This window comes from Polyodon spathula, chromosome 21 (assembly GCF_017654505.1).
Source record: "Polyodon spathula isolate WHYD16114869_AA chromosome 21, ASM1765450v1, whole genome shotgun sequence".
In the NCBI taxonomy this organism is placed as follows: Eukaryota; Metazoa; Chordata; class Actinopteri; order Acipenseriformes; family Polyodontidae; genus Polyodon; species Polyodon spathula.
The window spans coordinates 30597200-30621331 of record NC_054554.1 but is presented as its reverse complement, the minus strand read 5'-3'; the positions used below and the strand labels follow the sequence as shown (position 1 = coordinate 30621331).

General features: G+C 47.1%; 1 protein-coding gene across 5 annotated transcripts in view; it reads left to right on the top strand.

The window, feature by feature from the left end:
- Positions 1-23872, top strand: part of LOC121296513 (trinucleotide repeat-containing gene 6C protein-like) — a 55156-nt gene extending 31284 nt beyond the window's left edge. For 2 of the 5 annotated variants that reach the window (XM_041222161.1, XM_041222163.1), the window contains 19 exons: positions 908-3382; positions 5461-5664; positions 5910-6064; positions 6344-6424; positions 6550-6607; positions 7667-7812; positions 7915-8061; positions 9634-9765; positions 9857-9976; positions 10772-10855; positions 13150-13378; positions 14316-14483; positions 15313-15501; positions 16446-16595; positions 17468-17578; positions 18131-18346; positions 18500-18570; positions 19032-19171; positions 19273-23872. In XM_041222161.1, the coding sequence (XP_041078095.1) occupies positions 908-3382; positions 5461-5664; positions 5910-6064; positions 6344-6424; positions 6550-6607; positions 7667-7812; positions 7915-8061; positions 9634-9765; positions 9857-9976; positions 10772-10855; positions 13150-13378; positions 14316-14483; positions 15313-15501; positions 16446-16595; positions 17468-17578; positions 18131-18346; positions 18500-18570; positions 19032-19171; positions 19273-19597 (5201 nt within the window). In that variant the 3' untranslated portion in view covers positions 19598-23872. The remainder of the gene's footprint in view (positions 1-907; positions 3383-5460; positions 5665-5909; positions 6065-6343; positions 6425-6549; positions 6608-7666; positions 7813-7914; positions 8062-9633; positions 9766-9856; positions 9977-10771; positions 10856-13149; positions 13379-14315; positions 14484-15312; positions 15502-16445; positions 16596-17467; positions 17579-18130; positions 18347-18499; positions 18571-19031; positions 19172-19272) is intronic. The other 3 variants (XM_041222165.1, XM_041222164.1, XM_041222162.1) reach the window with 3 other exon arrangements.
- The last annotated feature ends 260 nt before the right edge of the window (positions 23873-24132 follow it).

The window sequence follows — 24132 nt, the reverse complement described above, 5'->3', positions numbered from 1 at the left end:
GTGATTGCTGGGCTGCATTGCATGTTGCCTGTCTCCCAGCTTCCACAGTGATGCTGCTGCTGCTGCTGACTCAGGGCCTCTGTGCTGCAACTTGCTGCTGTGGAAATGACAGAGTCCTGTTTCTATTCGATTGACGACAGCTCAAGACAAACCCTTTTATTTATCCTGTCTGCCTAATCTAATCTCTCCAATTAGAGAAAAGCCATTATTGCTACGTGATTAGGGCTCATCTATTGCTTCTCCTCCTAAACACTTGCTGAAGGAGCCCGAACCCCACTGAAAAATACCTTCAGTCAGTGTCCCGAGGAAGTGGAAGTGGAGCACGTGGTGATGGATTAGCCCCCCCTCCCCTCCACCTGGGGAATCAAAATGGAGACAGGTGGGACAGGCTATGCTTCAAGGGTACACACCAAGCTTAGCCTGTCACACTGCTCCCTCTCTCATTGTTAATGAATACCTGCACCTGCAGTCTGTTCATTAGGTTATGTATTTTCTTAGTCAGGTTAGATTCATGTGTATGGCCCTCGCAGAACACTGTCTTATTTTCTAGGAAATGTAGTATAATTATATATTTTTTTTAAACCTTGATTTATGCATGTAGAACCAGACAAACTGCAATGGCAATGTGCTCTATTAATACAATAGCATTTGTGCCTGTTAATTGACTAGCTGTCCCTTGGCTCCTGATTTGATTAATGATGTGGTTTGCAAAGCACTTCAGGACAGCTTATACCATATATCTGATTTATTTTGTATGTATTGTTGGCCAGTCGATCTAGGGAGCTGTGTCGGCAAAAGGAACATTTTATTTGCAAAACAACTGGTCTGTATCCTGAAGATCAAGGGGGTCAGCAGGGCTAGGCATGAGCGATATTCTCCTCTATTGTTTCTTTTCTTTGTGTTGCAGAGTTTCCCCACCAGAGTGGCCTGGGAGCCCAATATGAGAATCTCCACTGTGGACACCGGCCCAGCAACTGCATCTGGGATCAAGTGATCGTCGATCGGAGTGACACGGAGGAGTGGCCTTCCATTTCCTACAGTGAGAGCCACGCCCCCTCAGAATGCACCACGGATATTGACTGTACTACAGAGATAAGCAGCAGCAACATGAGTATGGCCACGGGGGCCGGGCAGCAAAGCCACTTCTCGGCCCACCATCCCAGCAGTAAAAACAGTGGCAACCACTCTGGAAACATGGTTTCCAACCAGGGTGGAGCCAGCCGGGGCTGGGGCTCTGGTCCCACCCACGGCTCCTCTGCCATTGGCAGCGACGGGAAGACAGACAGCATGCCAATGGGAGGGAGGGGTCAGCCCTGCTGGGGGTCCTCCAACTTTAACTTGAACCTGAACCCTAGCGCCAACCCGGCTGCGTGGCCAGTACTGGGGCACGAAGGGGCTGGAATGGGGAGCGGTGGACCAGGAGGCAACAAATCCCCTCCTCCCCCAAACCTCTGCAGCCCAGCTAGTGCCCTGTCAGCCCAGGGAGGGGGCGGGAGTATGGGCAGCACCAATGGGAATCCTGTAGGGGGCAGTGGCAACAGTGCCTGGGGGAGCATGCTTCCACCGGACCCAACAGAGTCACGGCCCTCACCGTCCACGATTGTGTCTTTCAGCGTCGAACCTCAGAACCTTAACACTGATGGACCAAATAACACTAAACAGCAGCCCCTCAGCCCCATCCACAGCCTGCCCAGCTGGGGTTCTGTCCCTGTGGACATGGGGCCTCTTGTGCAACCGCAGGTCAATGGGGAGGAGAGCTCAGTGTGGGGGAATGGAGACGCCAAGCCAACAGGTTCCAAGGATTCAGCTTGGAATTTTGGGCCACCCAGTGGCCCTGGGATTCTGATGCCTTGGGGCCGAGGCGGGGGTAACACAGGGGCTTGGGGCCGATCGGCCTGCAGTGGAGGTGGAGACTGGGGCAAGCATTCCAGCGAGACCAAAGGGTGGGAGACATCAGGTTCCCCCCCGCAGGAGCAGTCTGTTTCCTGGTCCAACGCCCCCGCCAGCGAAGGAAGCAACGACAACCTTCAAGGGATATCCCGTAGGATGGAGAGGCCACATGGGGAGCTCGATGCTCCCCTTCCCATGGGTAGGCAAGACCTGGACCCACGGGTGCTGTCCAACACCGGCTGGGGCCAGACCCCTGTCAGGCAGCACACAGCCTGGGAGCTGGAGGAGATGGCACGGTCTGATCACAAGAATGACACGGGTGTCGACTCTTGGAGCACTGGGTCGTCTTCATCATCCTCGTCCGCCCCCCCTCCAGCGCCTGCAAACACCAGCGCCGACCCTGCCGCTGCTCAGGTGTCTAACTCAGGTGGGAAGGGTGAAGGGTCCACTTCCAATTCCTCGGCAGCTCCGGGCTGGGGAAACCCTGCCCAGGCGATAGCCACACCAGCCTCCAGCCTGCCCTGCTCCAGCTGGGATGAGGCAGTCAGCAAGAAAGCACCCAGTGGGTCTGGAGGATGGGGGGAACCCCCTTCAGGCAGCTCCAACTCTACTGCCCCCAAAGGTGGGATGTCCTGGGGTCAGGAGGAGAAGTCTCCCAGCTGGGATGACCCACCTGCCAAACCCAAACCTCAAAGCTGGGGCGAAGGACCCAAGCCTGGACATGGCTGGGGTACAGGGGCAAGTGGGGGGGGGGATTGGGGTGAGCCCAGAGAGGAGAAGAAGAACGGCGTGACTCCAGCCTCTTGGGAACAGAACCCCCGGTATGCAGGCTGGGGAAAGCCAGGACAAGGAGCGGGAGCGGGGGTCGGGGTTGGTTGGATGGAAGCACAGAGGCCCAGTGTACCGGTGCAAGCTTGGGGAGGCAAGCCCCAGGATAATAGTAATAGCAGTGGCAGCATAGGGTCCTGGGGGGGATCAGGCACAGTGAAACAGTGCGGAACGGGCTGGGGAGGAGGAGGTGGGGGGGGGAGCAAGCAGGAGCAAGGGGGTGAACCTACGGGTTGGGAGGAACCCTCTCCTCCCTCCGTGCGCCGCAAGGTGGAGATCGACGATGGTACCTCAGCTTGGGGAGACCCGAGCACCTACAACAAGACTGTCAACTTGTGGGACAAAAACAACTCTGTGATTCAGAGCGGCCCTGACAACGCTGCTGCCAGCAACAACCACGGCGACGCTGCTGCCAGCAACAACCACGGCGACGCTGCTGCCAGCAACAACCACGGCAACGCTGCTGCCAGCAACAACCACGGCAACGCTGCTGCCAGCAACAACCACCACCATCATCACCACAGCAGCCACGCCCAGAACCACAGCCAAGCTCGGATCCATGCCCACAGCCACGCACCCAGCAACACACACAGCAGCCCGCAAGAGCAAACCACACCTCATCAACCAAGTGCCCCCCAGAACAGATCTGTACTTGATGGGCCAGGTAAATCCTCAGATGCTCTGATTTCATTGTATCTGCACTCACTGGGTCAGGTAAATCCTCAGATCCTCTGATTCATCGCTGGGTCAGGTAAATCCTCAGATGCTCTGATTCATTGTATCTGTACTCACTGGGTCAGGTAAATCCTCAGATGCTCTGATTCATTGTATCTGTACTCACTGGGTCAGGTAAATCCTCAGATGCTCTGATTCATTGTATCTGTACTCACTGGGTCAGGTAAATCCTCAGATGCTCTGATTCATTGTATCTGTACTCACTGGGTCAGGTAAATCCTCAGATGCTCTGATTCATTGTATCTGTACTCACTGGGTCAGGTAAATCCTCAGATCCTCTGATTCATGCTCTGATTCATTGTATCTGTACTCACTGGGTTGTAAATCCTCAGATGCTCTGATTCATTGTATCTGTACTCTGTAAATCCTACTCAGATGCTCTGATTCATTGTATCTGTACTCACTGGGTCTGGTAAATCCTCAGATGCTCTGATTCATTGTTTCTGTACTCACTGGGTCAGGTAAATCCTCAGATGCTCTGATTCATTGTATCTGTACTCACTGGGTCAGGTAAATCCTCAGATGCTCTGATTCATTGTATCTGTACTCACTGGGTCTGGTAAATCCTCAGATGCTCTGATTCATTGTATCTGTACTCACTGGGTCAGGTAAATCCTCAGATGCTCTGATTCATTGTATCTGTACTCACTGGGTCAGGTAAATCCACAGATGCTCTGATTCATTGTATCTGTACTCACTGGGTCAGGTAAATCCTCAGATGCTCTGATTCATTGTATCTGTACTCACTGGGTCTGGTAAATCCTCAGATGCTCTGATTCATTGTATCTGTACTCACTGGGTCTGGTAAATCCTCAGATGCTCTGATTCATTGTATCTGTACTCACTGGGTCAGGTAAATCCTCAGATGCTCTGATTCATTGTATCTGTACTCACTGAGTCAGGTAAATCCACAGATGCTCTGATTCATTGTATCTGTACTCACTGGGTCAGGTAAATCCTCAGATGCTCTGATTCATTGTATCTGTACTCACTGGGTCAGGTAAATCCTCAGATGCTCTGATTCATTGTATCTGTACTCACTGGGTCAGGTAAATCCTCAGATGCTCTGATTCATTGTTTCTGTACTCGCTGGGCCAGGTAAATCCTCAGATGCTCTGATTTATTGTATATTCATTGAAAAAATGCAAAATAGAATATTGCTTTATAACCTATATTACTCCCCCTGCTTTTTGGAGACTTTTTCCAGAGTGGAGTTGCACAGATGTTTTCAATGTAGAGCTTATCCAAAGGTCTGTATTCATGCTTTTGCAGGGCTGTGTTCAGGGCATGTTCTCCTATGTCTGGCACTAAGCCCAGTAGAGCAGAGGAAGAATGTGGGTCTTGAAGCAGGGGTGGATTTTCGAAACTGGCCTCTTTCCAAAGAGGTGCTGATAGGGGAGTGAAGCTGTGGGCTTGGAATCCAGCGAGGCTTCATTTAGCATGTGCCAAGATCCGTCATTAACATCTGCAGCCTGGAGCCTTGGTTTAATGTGAGATGCAGTGGTGGGCAGCATGGACAGCACAGAGGTTCACAGCTGTCAGATCTGCTGCTAATAAAGTACACTGAGTACCACATGAAATAGGAATGTTACATCTGTATATATAGTACTAGAAAACTAGAATACAGTGTCCTGTTCATAATAGAAACAGCAAATTACGAGCTGTGTGCTAGTAGACTGCCATGTGTAATTGGTTATGCGATGATCAGACGCCCTCTGCTGTCTGAACTGCACCTGAAGCCAGTTGAGGGATTAAATAACAGATGCAAGTAAAGGAAGGCTGTGGCTCTCTCAGTCTGCACCCAGCGAATTACGCAGACATCTCACTGAGAGTTCATTTGGCTTTTAAAAGTTGAATTCATTAAACTGAAGCAGTCAGACTGGGGATTTAAACAGGAGAGTGCTACAATACTGCTGAGGCTCTGTTTTATTGCCTGAGAGAGGATTCAATGATATAAAATAATCTAATGTGCGAACAGCCTCTCATGGACCTGTGCCTCTCTTTCAGGATGGGGAGACTCGTCCAGCTCTCATCCGAAGCCCGAGCCCTCATGGGGGAAGCCCGTCTCCCCGGCAGCAGTGGTTGATAATGGGACCTCGGCCTGGGGGAAGCCCCCTGGCAGCTGTGGGGGGTGGGAGGACAACCCCTCCGATCCATCAGGGTCCTACGGCAGGGGGAACCCCCCCTCAGGACTGCCCCCCTGCAAGCCAGGTATTGTGAAACTCCTGAGACTTGCATTGCTTTCTGTGGGTTGGTACTGCCATCAGCTGGCAACAAGGTGTAACTGCTGAACCACATTTATACAAACATATATACTGCTTTTTTATTATTGTATGAAAACGAACTGTAAGATGTAACTATAAAAAAAGGGTCTATGTTTTTTAGTCACAGGTGACCAGTACCTTAAGGTGCATCTCCTGAGTTGTACTGAGCTGTTTTTTTGTTCCCTGCACTAGCCTCCAAATCTATGCAAGATGGTTGGGGAGGCAGTCCGGACGAGCTGGGCGGGTGGGATCGGGACGAGGGGGATGTGTGGAACAGCGCTGCTTCCCAGGAGAGCAACTCATCCTGCAACTCCTGGGGGAACCTGCCCAAGAAGGGACTGCAAAAGGTGGGAGAGTGCCAGGGCTTGCAGGAGGGGTGCTTACACTGGAGCCTGTTTGATTGTAAAGACCTTTCACCTTGTGCCACAAGCTTTTGCATTTAGCACACGTATCAGTCCAATAAAATGTGTTACAATCCCACTGTTAAAAAAAACGTTTTGTGTCCAGTGCTTATCCACTCAAGGCCATAGCATGTGAACTCGTAAGATAACGGACTTGCCATATGAAGCCATTGTGTTAAACGGGCAGCACCTCACAACACCTGATCTCCGTCCCCGTCTCCCCAGATCATCAGGGTCCCCAGCAAGCAGGACGAGGCCTGGATCCTGAGCCGGCTGATCAAACAGCTCACCGACATAGGCTTCCCGGTGAGTGATTGGACCCCGGCAACTGCACTGTGACACTGTTAACTTGAACTGCCAGTGGGGTGACATTAAATCTGCTGCTGGGTCCCGGTTTGCTCTTAGTGACTGTCTCTTTTCCCCGACTGCAGCGGGAGCCGGCTGAGGAAGCCCTGAAGAGCAACAGCATGAACCTGGACCAGGCGATGAGTGAGTGACAGCAACAGGGCTAGAACACAACTGCATAGTGGAAGAACATGGGGTCCTTGAGTCACTTCATGTTGAAGGTCTGATTACACTGGGCACGGTAGCGGAAAGGGGAAAGCAGTAAACCGTGCAACAAAAGAAAAAAATTATTGTTTTGAATGGGTGCAATGAGTGCGGAATGGAAAAGTTGCACAGCAGAAAAACGCACAGGATAGAAAGCAGAGAGATTTTTTAATAATACCGCACGGCAAATGTGAAGTGTTGTTGTGTGACGTTATCTGCACTATGCACAGTGAGAGATGGCGAACAAAAGGCTGGTTTTCAAGGGTGCAAAAATGCCCTCAACTGTATGATACGACCCGTCCAGATTATAAGGATAAGCTAAAGTAGCAAGACACCTGGGACACCGTGGCGGCTAAACTAGACATGTCAAGTAAAAATATTTGCATTTGAAGAGGAACAGAAAACATAGACTATATAGCGTACTATATGCCATAGACCGCCAAGCAAAACACTTCAAAGCTGAAAAAAAAGAGGTCTCAATAATGATGGGCTTCTTGTAGTATTTCATGGAGGTTTTTTCTACAAGTTTTTTAATTATATTGCCATAAAACTCTTGGATTCACCATGCCAGTTAAACAGTTCAGTCATACATTGAACACTCTCTTTATATGGGGCAGAATAACATTATAATATAATGTAATGTGTATATATAATATATAACGTTTATTAATGTAAATATAATGGTCACTGTGGAGAATGCTACACGGGTGAAACGCTGCATGTGTTTTCTGTTTTTAAATAGACACGCAAATATATTTAACCTTTTATTTTTTGACATCCTTTACAAAATACATTTTTTCTCAACATTAACAAGTTATAATATACATATACCGTGAGGTTTCCCGCCGCCAGTGTAATATGAAAAAACGCGCTGCTTTCCGCTACCTCTTCCAGTGTAATCAGATCTTAACAAAGAGGAGGATGTGTGCATTCAAATCAATATCTATCTATCTAGCTAGGTAGCTATCTAGCTATGATGTTTTACACTCACTGTTCCAGGCGCCCTGCTGGAAAAGAAGAGCGAGCTGGACAAGCGAGGGATGGGAATGTGTGACTACAATGGCCTGCTCTCCAAACCTCTGGGCTGCCGGCCCCCTGCAATCTCCAAAGAGTCTTCCTCGGACTGCTCCCCTTTCCTCGATAAGGTAGGCAGACTCTTCACCCCCTGCAAACACACAGTCATCAGTGTAACTGCTGATTCCTGGACTCTTTCGGGACAAAATGCCTTGTCTTTGTCCTCCGATCAGGATGGCGGCCTAGTGGAAGATGCCCCAGCCTCACCGTTTTTGCCTTCTCCGAGCCTGAAGTTCCCGCTCTCCAGCAGTGCCCTGCCCAACCAGGCCCTGGGTGGGGTCCCCTCGGGACTGGCCATGCAAAATATAAACAACAGACAGGTAGGAGAGGAGAGGAAAAGAGAGGGTTTGTTCCACAAAGTTGTTCAATTCAGCCGTCACACACAGTGATATTTCCTCCACGCTGGCCAGGCACATCCACAGTGATATTCCCATCATGCTGGCCAGGCACATCCACAGTGATATTCCCATCATGCTGGCCAGGCACATCCACAGTGATATTCCCATCATGCTGGCCAGGCACATCCACAGTGATATTCCCATCATGCTGGCCAGGCACATCCACAGTGATATTCCCATCATGCTGGCCAGGCACATCCACAGTGATATTCCCATCATGCTGGCCAGGCACATCCACAGTGATATTCCCATCATGCTGGCCAGGCACATCCACAGTGATATTCCCATCATGCTGGCCAGGCACATCCACAGTGATATTCCCATCATGCTGGCCAGGCACATCCACAGTGATATTCCCATCACACTGGCAAGGCACATCCACAGTGATAGTCCCTCACTTCACACTACAGTAAGAACTCACTTCACACTACAGTAAGAACTCACTTCACACTACTGTAAGGTCTCAGCTCACAATTGAATTCAGCAATTGAGAAATTGTAGAATTCACTGTTACTGTAACTGGTCATCTATTTATATCAAAATTACTGTAGTAAATTGAATTTACTTGTACATATTGATATCGCAATTCCTTCACTTCCTTTCAAAAGGAACTCGGTAGCTTTTGTTTCATTCGAACATTGTTCCTCCTCAGGACGCGGTCAGTACTTGACAAACTGACATTGTTTATGTCATTAAGTAAATTCTCGTCTTCCTGAGTCTTGTTCTGTATCTCACGAAGGCAGGTGTCATTTTTTGTAAGGACCGTCTCTTGTACTTCAGTGAGGCAATGACCACGGCCACCACTGCAGGATTTCCTTTCAATTCTGAAAATAGACACTATGCATATTCATAATTACTAATTGGTATGTTCTGTAATGTGCCTATGCCTCAGTATGAAATGTACAAATGATAAGTGCAACCGTTGATCCCTTCAGGGCACTAGCCCTGCTTCTCTCACTGTCACACCTCTGTTGATGACAGGGTCGATAATTGTTGCCTATATTTCATTGGAGATGGCAGGACGCTTTCATCTCTCCGTTCTGGGCAGAATACCACGACTACCAACCCGACCACCACCTTCTGCCTGCTCCAGAGCTCCAATCACATTGCAATGTGTTCTTTCCTTCGGGGTTCACAGCCTTTTTATGCACAACATTAACATTTAATAAAAGTATGAGCAGTTGTGCTATTTGTAGTTGATTGTGAGCAACAGCAATAAGATATACTTGTTTAACAAACAAGACATTCCCCTGTGAAATTTGTATTAGTGATTGAAGTGCATTAAGGGAACCCGACACACATATTGGAATTGTACATTTTGTTTGTAAACTCGTGAAATGTGTGATTAGTTTTGTCAGTGAGCACTCAGGTTCTCTGTTTGTGGGAACTGTTTGAGAAATGTGCTAATAGTTTCAGGAATTTTGCTGCTACCCCTCTGTTCCAGCGCTACCTCTAACAGCCCCTGCCCCTCTCGCCTCTCCCCTCTCCCCCCAGATACAGAACAGCATGTTCTGCAATAGCGGAGCAGCACAATTCAGGGCCATGCAGCATCAGCCAGCAGTGCCGCCTCTTAGCTCCTCCCAGCCTAGTGTTCGCGCTCAAGTGCCTCAGTTTCTCTCCCCTCAGGTCAGTGAGTAGGACTGCGTGCCGCACTTGTAATTCTTTCTGTGCGTCTTCCACTCGGTCCTTTTCTAACTTGATTTCTTCCTGTTTTCAGGTTCAAGCACAGCTCTTGCAGTTTGCAGCAAAAAACATTGGTCTGAACCCTGCACTTTTAACCTCGCCAATGAACCCTCAGCACATGACCCTGTTGAACCAGCTCTACCAACTGCAGCTGGTGAGTTCTGCCCTGCCCTGTTTGATCTGCCTTTGCCAGCCTCAGTCCCTGTGTGATCTGCCTCTGCCAGGCTGTCTCTGTGTGAGATTCTTCATCTGCAATAAGTGTTTGCTAAACTGACTGGTCAAGTATGTCCCTTCTTACGTCAAGTGCCTTCCAAGGATTTTATTAAACTGCACGTTGCATTTTGACAAATAAATTAGTGTAGTTCAGTGATTAAGTATTTAGGCTGCATCAGATACCGTATTCCTTCGAATTTAAGATACACCTTTAACCATTTTTTGCTTCTCAGAAATAGCCGGTGTCTTAAATTCGAGTACAGTATAGTGATGCGTGTATTAAAATCGCCAACAAAAAACACAACTATCCGAGTACACAAGCAGCAACGTGACTGACTGTCGAGAAAAGATGAACCAAAACATTACTGCCTGAATCATCCATGACATAAAGAAGCGTCATTCGCTTCCTGAGGAATTCAAAGAGAAGCTTTTACAATGTCAGCATTTCTAACAAACAGGACCAGCTTGAACAGAAATGCTGATCAGGCCCCCGTATATTTTGACATGCCAATGAATACCACAGTTCACAAATTGAGAGAAAAACATTGTATCTTTGCAAATGCAGATTTATTTGATGTATTTTTGTTCTCAAATTGAGGGTGGGAAATTTGGGTTGCGTCTCAAATTCAAAGGAATATGGTAGCTATGTTTTGAATTTATTCCACGCTCATTAGAGCACTGTGCCTGCACTCCTGTAATCTGTGAATGCTCTCTCTCTCTCTTTCTCTCTTCACAGTCGTACCAGCGTTTACAAATCCAGCAGCAGATGTTGCAGGCTCAGCGCAGCGTTTCCGGTCCCATGAGACAACAAGAGCAGCAGGTGAGCCCTTTCGATGCAGCTCATTTTTCAGAAGCAAAGCACTAGACCAGTCCATCCACACACATATTGTTAGTATGAGTCTTATTAGTTGTTGCAGTTCACAATGTTTTGCGATGAATGATGTTCAAGTATTGTCCACAAGGGAGAGCACTCTCCTTATAAACTAGTGTTAGATAGTGTTTCAGAACCTCCTCATTGCAAAGGATGGTTAAGTAAACTGGTCTTGGCTAATTCTGATGTTTTTTCAATTCTGTTTTTGTTTGTGGTTTCTAGCTGAGGACCAGCCCAACGTTTATGTGGTTTACCTTTTCCGCACTCCAGTAAACAAACTACATTGTTGCTTAAGCTGATTTTGTATTCCGCCTGCTGTTACAGAACATTAACAATCTGCTTCGTTAAGAGGTTAATGGAGGTTTCTTTGTTAACGACCCAGGTGCAGAAAATAAATTAAGTAAAACTTAAGTTGAGTTCACATTCATTATGAAAGCAGATATACTGTTAATGGGTGAAAATCACCATTTCCAATTCCAATTAACATTTTCATAATGCTGAACTGTGTGTTATATTGAGATAGTTCAGGCGTTGAGCATTTCCATGCTGAACTGTGTGTTATATTGAGATAGGTCAGGCGTTGAGCATTTCCATGCTGAACTGTGTGTTATATTGAGATAGGTCAGGCGTTGAGCATTTCCATGCTGAACTGTGTGTTATATTGAGATAGGTCAGGCGTTGAGCATTTCCATGCTGAACTGTGTGTTATATTGAGATAGTTCAGGCGTTGAGCATTTCCATGCTGAACTGTGTGTTATATTGAGATAGTTCAGGCGTTGAGCATTTCCATGCTGAACTGTGTGTTATATTGAGATAGTTCAGGCGTTGAGCATTTCCATGCTGAACTGTGTGTTATATTGAGATAGGTCAGGCGTTGAGCATTTCCATGCTGAACTGTGTGTTATATTGAGATAGGTCAGGCGTTGAGCATTTCCATGCTGAACTGTGTGTTATATTGAGATAGGCGTTGAGTCATGCTGAACTGTGTGTTATATTGAGATAGGTCAGGCGTTGAGCATTTTCATGCTGAACTGTGTGTTATATTGAGATAGGTCAGGCGTTGAGCATTTCCATGCTGAACTGTGTGTTATATTGAGATAGTTCAGGCGTTGAGCATTTCCATGCTGAACTGTGTGTTATATTGAGATAGGTCAGGCGTTGAGCATTTCCATGCTGAACTGTGTGTTATATTGAGATAGGTCAGACGTTGAGCATTTCCATGCTGAACTGTGTGTTATATTGAGATAGTTCAGGCGTTGAGCATTTCCATGCTGAACTGTGTGTTATATTGAGATAGTTCAGGCGTTGAGCATTTCCATGCTGAACTGTGTGTTATATTGAGATAGGTCAGGCGTTGAGCATTTCCATGCTGAACTGTGTGTTATATTGAGATAGTTCAGGCGTTGAGCATTTCCATGCTGAACTGTGTGTTATATTGAGATAGGTCAGGCGTTGAGCATTTCCATGCTGAACTGTGTGTTATATTGAGATAGGTCAGGCGTTGAGCATTTCCATGCTGAACTGTGTGTTATATTGAGATAGGTCAGGCGTTGAGCATTTCCATGCTGAACTGTGTGTTATATTGAGATAGTTCAGGCGTTGAGCATTTCCATGCTGAACTGTGTGTTATATTGAGATAGGTCAGGCGTTGAGCATTTCCATGCTGAACTGTGTGTTATATTGAGATAGTTCAGGCGTTGAGCATTTCCATGCTGAACTGTGTGTTATATTGAGATAGGTCAGGCGTTGAGCATTTCCATGCTGAACTGTGTGTTATATTGAGATAGTTCAGGCGTTGAGCATTTCCATGCTGAACTGTGTGTTATATTGAGATAGGTCAGGCGTTGAGCATTTTCATGCTGAACTGTGTGTTATATTGAGATAGGTCAGGCGTTGAGCATTTCCATGCTGAACTGTGTGTTATATTGAGATAGTTCAGGCGTTGAGCATTTCCATGCTGAACTGTGTGTTATATTGAGATAGTTCAGGCGTTGAGCATTTCCATGCTGAATTGAGATAGTTCAGGCGTTGAGCATTTCCATGCTGAAATGTTATGTTCATTTGCGATCAGACTGCTGATTTATAATATTGGTTTCATAGTGAAATTAAGTGGGGTGGCTGCGTATATGTTTTATTGTTTTTAATCGATCATTGGAAGATTTTGATCTGAGAGACGTGGAGAGAAATCTTTACACCACATCCCAGTTTGTTGTGTGAATATCTCTCTGCTCTTCTGCACGTAGGTCGCACGTACAATCAATAACATGCAGCAACAAATCCAACAGCACCAGCGACAGCTGGCCCAGGCCCTTCTCATGAAACAGCAGCCTCCACCTCATCCCGGCCTGCACCCTGGCACAGGAAAATCAGCCCTGGATAGCTTTCCACCCCACCTACAGGCTCCGGGACTTCCTGACCTGCAGACCAAAGAGCAGCAGTGTTCGCCAAACTCCTTCTCCCCTCACCCCCTCTGTGAGTACAAACCCCTCCCCCTCACCCACTCTGTAAGTACAGACCCCTCCCCCTCACCCACTCTGAATACAAACCCCTCCCCCTCACCCACTCTGTGAGTACAAACCGCTCCCCCTCACCCACTCTGAATACAAACCCCTCCCCCTCACCCACTCTGTGAGTACAAACCGCTCCCCCTCACCCACTCTGAATACAAACCCCTCCCCCTCACCCACACTCTCTGAGTACAAGCCACCCCCTCGCTGTGAGTACATAACCCCCCTCCCCCTCACCCCCTCTGAGTACCTCCCTCCCCCTCTGAGTACAAGCCAAAACCTCCCCCTCTGTGAGTACAAACCCTCCCCTTTGGGAGGGGGAGTGGGTAATTGCAACACTCCCCCCCCCTGTGAGTACAAACCCCTCCCCCTCTGTGAGGGATAAACCCCTCCCCCTCTGTGAGTACAAGCCACCCCCCTCTAAGTACAAACCGCTCCCCCTCACCCACTCTGTGAGTACAAACCGCTCCCCCTCACCCACTCTGAGTACAAACCTTCCACCTCACCTCCCCCTCTGAGTACAAGCCATACCCCTCTGTGAGACAAACCCTCCCGTTCTGGGAGTGCAAGCCACCCCCCTCTGTCAGTAAAACTGCTCCCCCTCCCATGTTTGTGAGTACAAACTCGCTCCCCACTCTGTGAGTACAAACCCCTCCCCCTCCCCCCACTCTGTGAGTACAAACCCCTCCCCCTCCCCCCACTCTGTGAGTACAAACCCCTCCCCCTCCCCCACTCTGTGAGTACAAACCCCCCACTCTGAGTATCGGCATATCTCATAATTGTGTCTGAAGACCGGCCCCTTCCTTCCAACTTAGCTGCAGCATCAATTTTATAAAGAGCAAGTTTAAGACTTGGTGTGAAACATACCACATTGTAACATTCTCTAGTTTTTATCCTTGCAGCTGGACTGAATCCAAATATGAATGTAAACAGCATGGAGGTGGGTAGCGGTCTGTCCATGAAGGACTCCTCTCAGTCTCAGTCCCGTCTCCCGCAGTGGACACACCCAAATTCCATGGAGAACCTCTCTGGCACCTCCTCTCCTCTGGAGCAGAGCCTCAGCAAGCACGGTACGAGTGTGTGTGTGTGTGATTGAAGCAGAAGAAATGTGATAGAGGGCTTCTTCTTGCACCAGGACAGCAGCAGAGCCCCAAAGACCTGTGAAATAAGGGATCTGTTGTGCACAAGCCCCTCGAAGTGAACACCCCTGCTAGTATTGGGGATATTACCAGTCAGCAATGATTACCCCTTAATGCAGCATGTTCTACTGGCAAGAATAATAGAGGGAAATGCTGCAGAATCACTTAGACATCACGCACGCACGCACGCACGCACGCACGCGCGCACACACACACACACACACACACACACACACACACACTAGTCCATTGTTATTCCTGAGAAGTCAGTGGTTCCAGTGTGGAAAGGTATGTCTTTAGGATGTAATGCATTAGGATGTGGGTGTCTTCCCATGGTGTCTCGGTACAGGGGTGCAGGAAGACGTCCCTCTGAGTCCATTTCCAGCTCTTTGTCTGATTGTGTGAGTGTGTATTAAACAGGGCTGTACCCCACAATGCGCTCTGCAGCTGTTGTTTCTGGGAGCTTCTCCTGCTTGGTGGTTGCAGCAGGTCAGACAGTAAATCAGTGTATTAGCCTCGGTTTCAAAAGAGGATTAAGGTTTTCTGAGTTTATTACACAGAATACCTCTCAGTGTTCCCAGGGGTCCTCGGCCAAACCTTCATGTGTAACCACACTGCCACTCTATTGATGTATATAGCAATGTGTTCACTCTCTAGACCTCCCCACACAGTCTCCTAGTAGAAGTCTATTGAAAGCTCTATTTCGTGTTGGGTTTGTGTTCCTCTCAGACCTATGTCTCTGTTCTGGTCTGGTTCTCAGGTGCTATCCCTGCAGGTCCCAGCATCGGCCCCCCAGGGAAGTCCCCCATGGATGACTCCTACATCCCCTACAATCTAATCCCCAGCAGCGAGTCTCCAGCCAGTCCACTAGTAGCCCCAGACAACTGGACACAGGCCAAATCCGCTAATGACAAAATCTGCAACGGCACCAACATCAACTGGCCACCAGGTTGGTAAATGCGACAGCAGGGGGGCTTGTTTAGTTTACTGAATTTGAAAGAGCCCCCCCTTTAGAAAAGCTCTCTCTCTCTGCACTGCTTTTGGATGTGTTGATGCTCCCCCAGCCACCGCATTGTGATAATTCCTTCATTCTGACCCCAAAAATCAATCCTACCCCCACAGGAAAAGACACACGCACAATACAGCAAGAATAGAGCACACGTTTCTGGGCAGGTCTGTTGATCTTTTAGCGAGTATGTTGGGTGTGCCTGAAAGAACGTGACTATGTACTGGTGAGGAACTACACAAAGCCTCCTTTTAAGCTGTAATTAAATATGTCCTGTACTCCAGAATAGTGTTGCATGGTTAATACACCACACTTTATAGGACGCTGTTTTACACACATTTTCTGGTGCAGAGTAAAAATGTGAAAAATAATTCTGCTCCCATATGTGGAGACTGTGAAATTGAAACAAGTCCTTCTTCTGTTTCCCATATGGTGGATCTAGGTTTGGCACCTAACCTTACTAGTCCCTAGTTATTTATCTGACCCACACAAGACTAACATTTAAAACTAATAATGATACAGCGAGCGAGACAGTGTAGAGGTCTTTACGGGTCCAAATGAATCAACCCGACCCCACCGTGAACCGACAATTATTTACCCGACCCGACCTGAGTGTTGCGTGATGTTTGGTACGGGTCGGGTCTCGGGTCCTCGGGTCCGTGTAGACCCGTGAAGATCCGTGAAGACCTTGTAAGACAAAGTCTCACAGCCTCAGATCTGAACACTGGGCCACACTGCCTTACTGTCTTCAGCTCCAACCACTGAGCCAGATTACTTCTCTGTTTTATGCTGTAAACGGAAGGCTACAGTAGTTTCCTGCTTGGTTTGTATGTGCAGTGTGTGTTCTCTCACACTTTTCTGAAGGTTTTGTTCTGGGTGTGTTTCAGAGTTCTGTCCTGGCGTGCCTTGGAAAGGACTGCAGAATATTGACCCTGAAACTGACCCCAATGTGACCCCAGGAAGTGTTCCCAGCGGCCCCACCATCAACACCAATATCCAGGATGTAAACCGCTACCTGCTCAGGGACAGGAGTGAAGGTAGGGGCACCGAGGATCTCTCATATACTGCACTATGCACCAAGGATCTCTGATTTACTGCACTGTGCACAGAGGATCTCTGATATACTGCACTGTGCACAGAGGATCTCTGATATACCGCACTGTGCACAGAGGATCTCTGATATACCGCGCTATGCCAGGGTGCAGCACAAAGTTGTATGCAGGGATCTCAGAGGCTGTGAAGATATAACACACAGCTTTTAACACACTTACAATACGCTGTGATGAGGTTAGACTGTGAAACTGAAGCAGAAGCAGCAACTTGAGGTGCAAGTGACTGCAGAGACGACACAGAAACAAGGACGCTTGTTAACCACGGTGTAACTTCAGTGTGAAATGTGATCCAGCAGACCTATAGGACTCATTTGTAGGCCGTTATTACAGTCTTTATTTTAAAAATTCATTATGGAGAAGAAAATAATACTTTTAAATAATTTCCACATTTGTCTGCTTTTTGTTACTTACGTTACAACATTTTCTTACTTTAAGGATCCATTAAAATTGCTTGTTTCTCCAATGCATTCAGATCCTGTTCATTCACAGAATCAGTTAGGATTCATAATATTCAGTGATTTTTATTGGGATGCTTTATGAATGCACAACAGTAAGAGAGGTTGTGTCTCTACACTGGGCTCAGCCATCACTTACAGAGAGCTGATCCTTCACATAGTGCAGTAGTGCTGTGAAATCTGGGAACTGAGTTTAGACAGTCCTACAGTATCCTTTTTTCTTTCTTTTTGTACTGCATCACCTCACCCTTCGCTCTGGCTGAGTGGTTGGTAGAGGGATCTTGGAGTCCTTGTCTCCAATTTCTTGTTTTGTTTTTTTTCTCCCCATCGCTGTCATCATAGGCTCATCTCCCACGTCATCTCAGAATACCACGCTGCCTTCACCGAGTGCCTGGCCTCTCAGTGCCTACACTAGCTCTTTCAGTATGTGTGAGTCTGCAACCAACACTGCAGGTACTAACACCCCTCCCAACAGACAGCCAGCCCCCTCCAAACCCCCTCGCTCCCCCTCTCCTGCTCCCCAAGCAGTGTAAAGGATAAAACCTCAATTACGAGCACTCCCTTGGTCTGAGGAAAGTATCTCTAGTTGATATCTCTTGCATTAAATGGTGTTTACTTGTAATACTCCATTCAGTAGTGTGAGAAATGACAGTATCTGGATGCCCCATCCCAATCCCTCCTCCACTGCTGTATCCCCCATCTACAAGGAAGCAAGAGGGCCAAGCTTAGGGGAATGTGCAGTCGACTGGCTACTGCATTGCATCACAGTTTATACAGTACAACACATTATTCTGTAGCACCTTATGTACATCTGCAGAACAGGTATCTCTTTCCAAACATTCAAACTGCTCAACATCCAATCAAACTACATAAAGACAGCATGCAAGAGGTTTGTAAGAGATGAAGCATTCGGTTTTGCATGTAGACAGATAGATTGACCAAAGGGGGGCGTCATTTACTGTATAGTATCTTCCAGTAACAATGGGCTTGTTGCACATTTCACAGGTAAACCATCAGACATGAAGTCGACCTGGTCCCCTGGCCCCATCTCTCACCCCCAGGCCTCCCTGTCCCATGAGCTCTGGAAGGTGCCACAAGGTCCCCGAAATCTTTCTGCTCCCACGCGGCCCCCCCCAGGGCTCACCAACACCAAGCCATCATCCACCTGGGGGGGCAACTCACTGGGCTTGACGCCAGGCTGGAGCAGCTCCTACACCTCTCGTAAGAACCAGTGGCTTCCCAGAATACTGCCACTTGCCTGTACACCTCATTGCACCTGACATGACCAGAACAAGCTTTTTAAAAGCATTGTGTTTTGGTGCTTGATTTGTGCCTGGGGTCTTGCTGAGATTCTGTCTCTGATTCCTATTCCAGGGACCACCTGGAGCACTGACAGCTCTGCAAGAACGAGCAGCTGGTTGGTTCTACGCAATCTCACCCCCCAGGTAAGAGACGCTGCCCTACCACTCACACCAAGCAGCTCTGCTCAACATGCACCATTCCACTCACCCCCCAGGTAAGAAACACTGCCCTGCCACGCACACCAAGCAGCCCTGCTCAACATGCACCATTCCACTCACCCCCCAGGAAGAGACACTGCCCTGCTACTCACACCAAGCAGCCCTGCTCAACATGCACCATTCCACTCACCCCCCAGGAAGAGACACTGCCCTGTCACTCACACCAAGCAGCTCTGCTCTACATGCACCATTTCAAACGTTAAATAAGCTGTAGCATTTCTGACATATTTCTTTATTTTTAAAGAGATTAACAAGTGTTGTAATAAAGTCCAGGGTTCTGAAACAGGACCTTGTTTGGATTCACAGGTATTGTAGGCTCCAGTACTGCCAGTCTCGTCATTTCTGAGCTTGCCAAGAATTTCCTTCTTTGCATTTGTTTGCTGCAGATTGACGGCTCAACTCTGCGGACGCTGTGCATGCAACATGGCCCTCTCCTTACATTCCACCTGAACCTGACCCAAGGGAATGCTGTCGTCCGTTACAGCTCCAAGGAGGAGGCAGCCAAAGCACAGAAATCCTTGCACATGTACGCACACATCTCTCTGTGTATTCTGCTGCCATTCCTGTGTGTATCATTTCTTCCAACCCTTGTGGGGTAGCTCATTGTTCTTTTTCTGCCCTGTCTAGGTGCGTTCTGGGTAACACTACCATCCTGGCAGAGTTCGCCGGGGAGGAGGAAGTGAACCGCTTTTTTGCACAGGGTCAATCCCTGACCCCTACCACCAGCTGGCAGGCCCATCCGGGCACCAATCAGATGCGGCTGGGTGGGGCAGGGGCAGGGCACTGGAACAGCAGTGGGGGGAAGGGGGGCAGCGAGTTGCTATGGGGAGGGGTCCCCCAGTATTCCAGTCTCTGGGGACCCCCTGGAGGGGAGGACTCCAGGGGGATCGTGAGCCCCACCCCCATCAACACACTGCTTCCAGGAGACTTGCTGAGTGGGGAATCCATGTAGGGATGGAAAGCTAGCCAAGCAAATCACATGGAGATAATCAGTAGATGAGAAAGGAACCACTGCTCCAACTCGCCTATGGAAACAGAAACGGAGTGTGGCGGACCTGGGCAAAACTAATCTGAGAGGCTGCTGACTTTCTTTTTTCATTTTATAAGTATTCTAAACTATTTTGAAGAAGAGTGGAAAAAAATACATAAAGGAAAGAAAACATTTAAATGACATATTTCTACTAATTCTGACATTCAGTAGGAATTGTGTTTTCAGGAGAACTGATAAAACAAGCTGCCATTTTGACCTTTCCCTCTAGCCCCGCCCCATCATGACCCCATCCCTCCAAGCCCCTCCCTCAATACTACATCATTCCGAGCACGCCCAGTAGGAATGGTTCAAGTACTCTCTTCAGCACTAATATTAGCCTTAATGCTCTCCAGCCCACTTCCTTGTTTGTTTGTTGTTAATTTTGAAGAAAATCATTGATTCATTTGTACAGTCCCATTCTGAGCCAGAACACGGAACAGAGAACTAAGTTTTAACAGTAATGATGCTAAGATTTCTGTTACATCGTGACTCAAGGGTTTACACTGCTGTTTAATACTTCGTAATATCTATATACCTAAAATAAGCTGAAAGAAATGTAATCAAAAACAGTGTCTTATGTGTATGGATGTGATGTGTGTGGATCCATGTGAACCACTGTCTACCCATTTATGAGAAACACCTCTGAAAGCTCTGCATTGGCGTATCGGCCTTGTTCTCTCAACGCTGTCACATGACCTACATCTTCAGGGGACGTGCAGCAGCTTCATTTCCAGACTCTTCCGTCCGCAGCTTTCCTGGGCAGTCGCTGCTTTCTGTGCTGCCACTTCAGTGGACTGCGAGGCAGGAGTTTAGTCCTGGTCACATGAGCACCAGCTGCTCTTCCTCTCCCCCTCCCTGACTGCAATCCTGGTCACATGAGCACCAGCTGCTCTTCCTCTCCCCCTCCCTGACTGCAATCCTGGTCACATGAGCACCAGCTGCTCTTCCTCTCCCCCTCCCTGACTGCAGTCCTGGTCACATAAGCACTGAAACTGCTCTGAAACATTCTATTGGGCTTGCTGCTCAGCAACTTTGTGTGGGAACAGCAATATCTAACCAAATCGAGGGTGTTTCTTATAAAGGTGTGGGCAAGAGTGTGTATATATTGCTTACGTACAAATGTGGAAATTGAGACGTTGTTCAACCTTTTCGGTTGATTTATAGCACTTACGAGAGCAAGACACTCCTACTCTACAATGCCAATGAATGTGAAAACAAGCAGTGCTATAAACAATGAAGGAGAAGAACAACTCCAGTGGATCAAGCTGCTGGTTCCACTGTGTTTTCTGTGCACTCTGTTGGTTTAGATGTCTTTATTTGTTTTTATCAGAGGGCACTGCCTGGTGGGTTTCAAAAGTTTGCAGGTTAAAGAAAGTCTGCTTGTAGATGATTATTGCAGAATATGTTTTTAAAATGTCAGAGTAAATACCACTGTTACTAAAAAGATTTGGACTCCTTCGAGACGCTACACTTGTAACGTTACACAGAAGATCAAGCCCCTGTGGCACTCTGTACCTTGTGCTATAACAGCTGGTCATCAGGTGCCTGTCTGCTGTGAAGCCTTTCTGTAAATTCACTTTGATCAGCGGCACTCCCTCTCAAAGCACATGTGCATTTGGCTGCCATTCTGTGTAGTGAGGCTGACAGTCCCAGCTCAAGATCAGTATAGTTTCCATTGTTCACTTTAACGATCAGTTAGGACAGGCTCCAGTGTTGTATAGATGAGTTCAGTGTATTCAATGTTAGCAGGATATTGGCTCCTCACAACAGTACTATCTTTGAGTTTTCCTAATCAGGTGTTTAGCAGTGTGCTGTGCCTGCTCAATCTCATGGGACTATAGTGTTAAACATGACCTAGTGTTGGAGTGAGATCTTGGAGAAACTCCTGGTTCCAGTGAGGCGGGTCATTCAGGAATCCCAGGGTGGGCCAAACTGCCTTACAGAACTGCACCTTCATTGAAGATTACTAGGCTCGATATCCAGACCAGCAAAGTGGTCTTCACTGGTTACCAGCACTGCAGCCTCCTGGACAGTGGGTGGCTAAAGCAGGGCCAGTCCTCCTTCAGAAAAGAAACAGAGGCTGACCTCTATATATCTAGCTGGTGCTTATATAATGTTTTGAAAACATTAAGGGTTTGGCCCAAGACAGACATTCTCAGTTAAATTGACACAAGCCTCTGTTTCTATGCATTGGAGCCAGTGTGGACAGCGCCTCCCCCCTGTGATCATGTGCCAGTACTAGCTGATTGTTACTGCTGCTTTGAGGAGACACTGTTACTCGTGGGCGCTGGACATTGTCTTGGCCAGGGTTTAACAATCCTCCCCAAAGCACTTCTGCATATTCAGCTCTTATGTGAAAGTGGTAAAGCTGGGGTAGAAAATGAAAACAATAAGCTGCTGTTAACTAATGTGGTATTAGATAGGTGGGATCCACACCATCATTTACTAAAGAAAGAGATCCCAGGGGACGGGTTCAAAGTCCATTTCCAAGTGCTTGACAAGCAGTGGTAAATACAGCTTCCTGTTCTCAAGCTCCTCTAGTTAAAGGATCTTTGCATGAATACACTTTGATCCACTCTGCAGGTGAGTGGAGGCAGGAAGGAGCATTCATTTGATTCCAGTGCTGGGAGGCAGTGAGGCCCATTGATTAGAGTCAAGCAGGCAGGATGTTTCATGTTTAAACAAGGTCATTAAAACAAAGCTAGACAGAACAATTCATGTTCAAGGAGTGGTGAGAGTTGTGAAGATAGCTTCTGTAACCTCATTCTCTACAGTAAGAAGAATACCCTGCTGTAGACGGGCTAGTGGAGTACAGATTGTTTTATATCAAAAAGATTGTTGTCAATTTGAAGTTTGGTGTTTGGGCTCTGCCCTTGCTGGAGGGGGTCCTAAGCCTGTCCTTCCCTAGGCAGTGCGCCCGCATGAGCCAGCATGCAGAGTCCAAGATGCCCTTGGAACTCTATTAACTATATTAGTCTGTCCCTACTCAGTTTATTAGGGTAACGCAGTGTTCTGCAAGTTGCATTTAGAAATGTCTGTTTTAAAAACGCTGTACTCCCTGCCCTGCCCAGGACTTCTCCAAGCATCAGGCTTTTGAAGCTTTCCTTGATGTAATGGCTGCACCAGCAATGATAATCTGTTACGGTCGCACCTCCAATCTAGTTAGGATTGTAGTTCTGAAAGAACAGATGTGTGGTGCAGCAGGAGTTATATATGTTGAGTGTATTACCCCCAGACGTTAAGAACCTCACCTTTCTTTTTAAGGGCCTGGGTTGAATATGCATGTGCTTATTAATATTATTGTTGTTATTATTATTATTATTACACTATTATCATACAACTTCCCCTTCCTTTCCTTAAATCATAAGCATATCAAAACAAAACAAAAAAATACAAATACTTGAATCAAAAATGAAACGCCAATAATGTAGTGTGAAAACTTTTTGTAACGATTTTGTCAGTCATATATTTCCCAGCTTTTAACACACCAGTTCAAAGTGGAGGGGGGTGGGGGGGCAAAAAAATTAATCTGTTTGTGAGTGTTTGCACAGAAGCATGTGAGTGAAAGAGAGATAGCAGTGTGTGTTTGTGTGTGAGAGAGAGAGAACCTGGGGTAAGAAACCAGGGTGGGTGAATGTGTTTGTGTTCTTATTCAGTATATGCTTTTATTTGCTTGTCAGTAAAGAAACGCAGTGATGGATCTCATTGTTCTTGTCATTAGCACTGAGTGTCTGCTGCCCCTCACTCAGTGATCGTTAAGTACAGAGGGGACTTGATGACACTTTGTGTGGAAATGTTTACTGAAGGACTTGACGAAAAAATAACCAATCTGTAACATGTTTATCTACCTTATAGTGGCTTTTGTTGTGGAATAATCCAGAAACGGATTAGAATATGAGTATTGCACCATTTTATTTCTTTTTTCGGATTATAAAAAAAAGACAAATTACAAAAAAGAAAAACAAGGATTTTTGAAGAACTGAGGCCATAGCATGTCCTTAGAGAAGGAGGGAGGCTCTCTGTGTTGGACAGCAGAGTCAGGCAGGAGGCAGGACTCAGGTTCCAGAGTAATACTCATTTCAGAGGTGCCTTCTATTTTTTTTTTATTTTTTTTTTGGAAGGTCACCTACCGTTTACAGACATTTAGTTTTTCAGAACTTCAAGGAAAAGGAATTTATTACAGGAGCGTTTGGAAAACAAAAAGGACAAATACTCTTCCAATGAAATGAAAAATGAACTTGTTTTCAGAATGAAGATTCTGCTACTTTGAGAACTCTGGGATTGAACAGTGTTGTATTCTAGTTCACTTTGATTTGATCGTTGTGTTGTGTTTCACTTTGATTTGATTGAATCGTGTTGTTGATGTTATTGATTTACGGACTGTCAAGCCTGTGTTTTAATTGTTGTTATTTTCCTTTGTAATAGAAAACGTAACGCTCATTGTCTTGCACACAAAT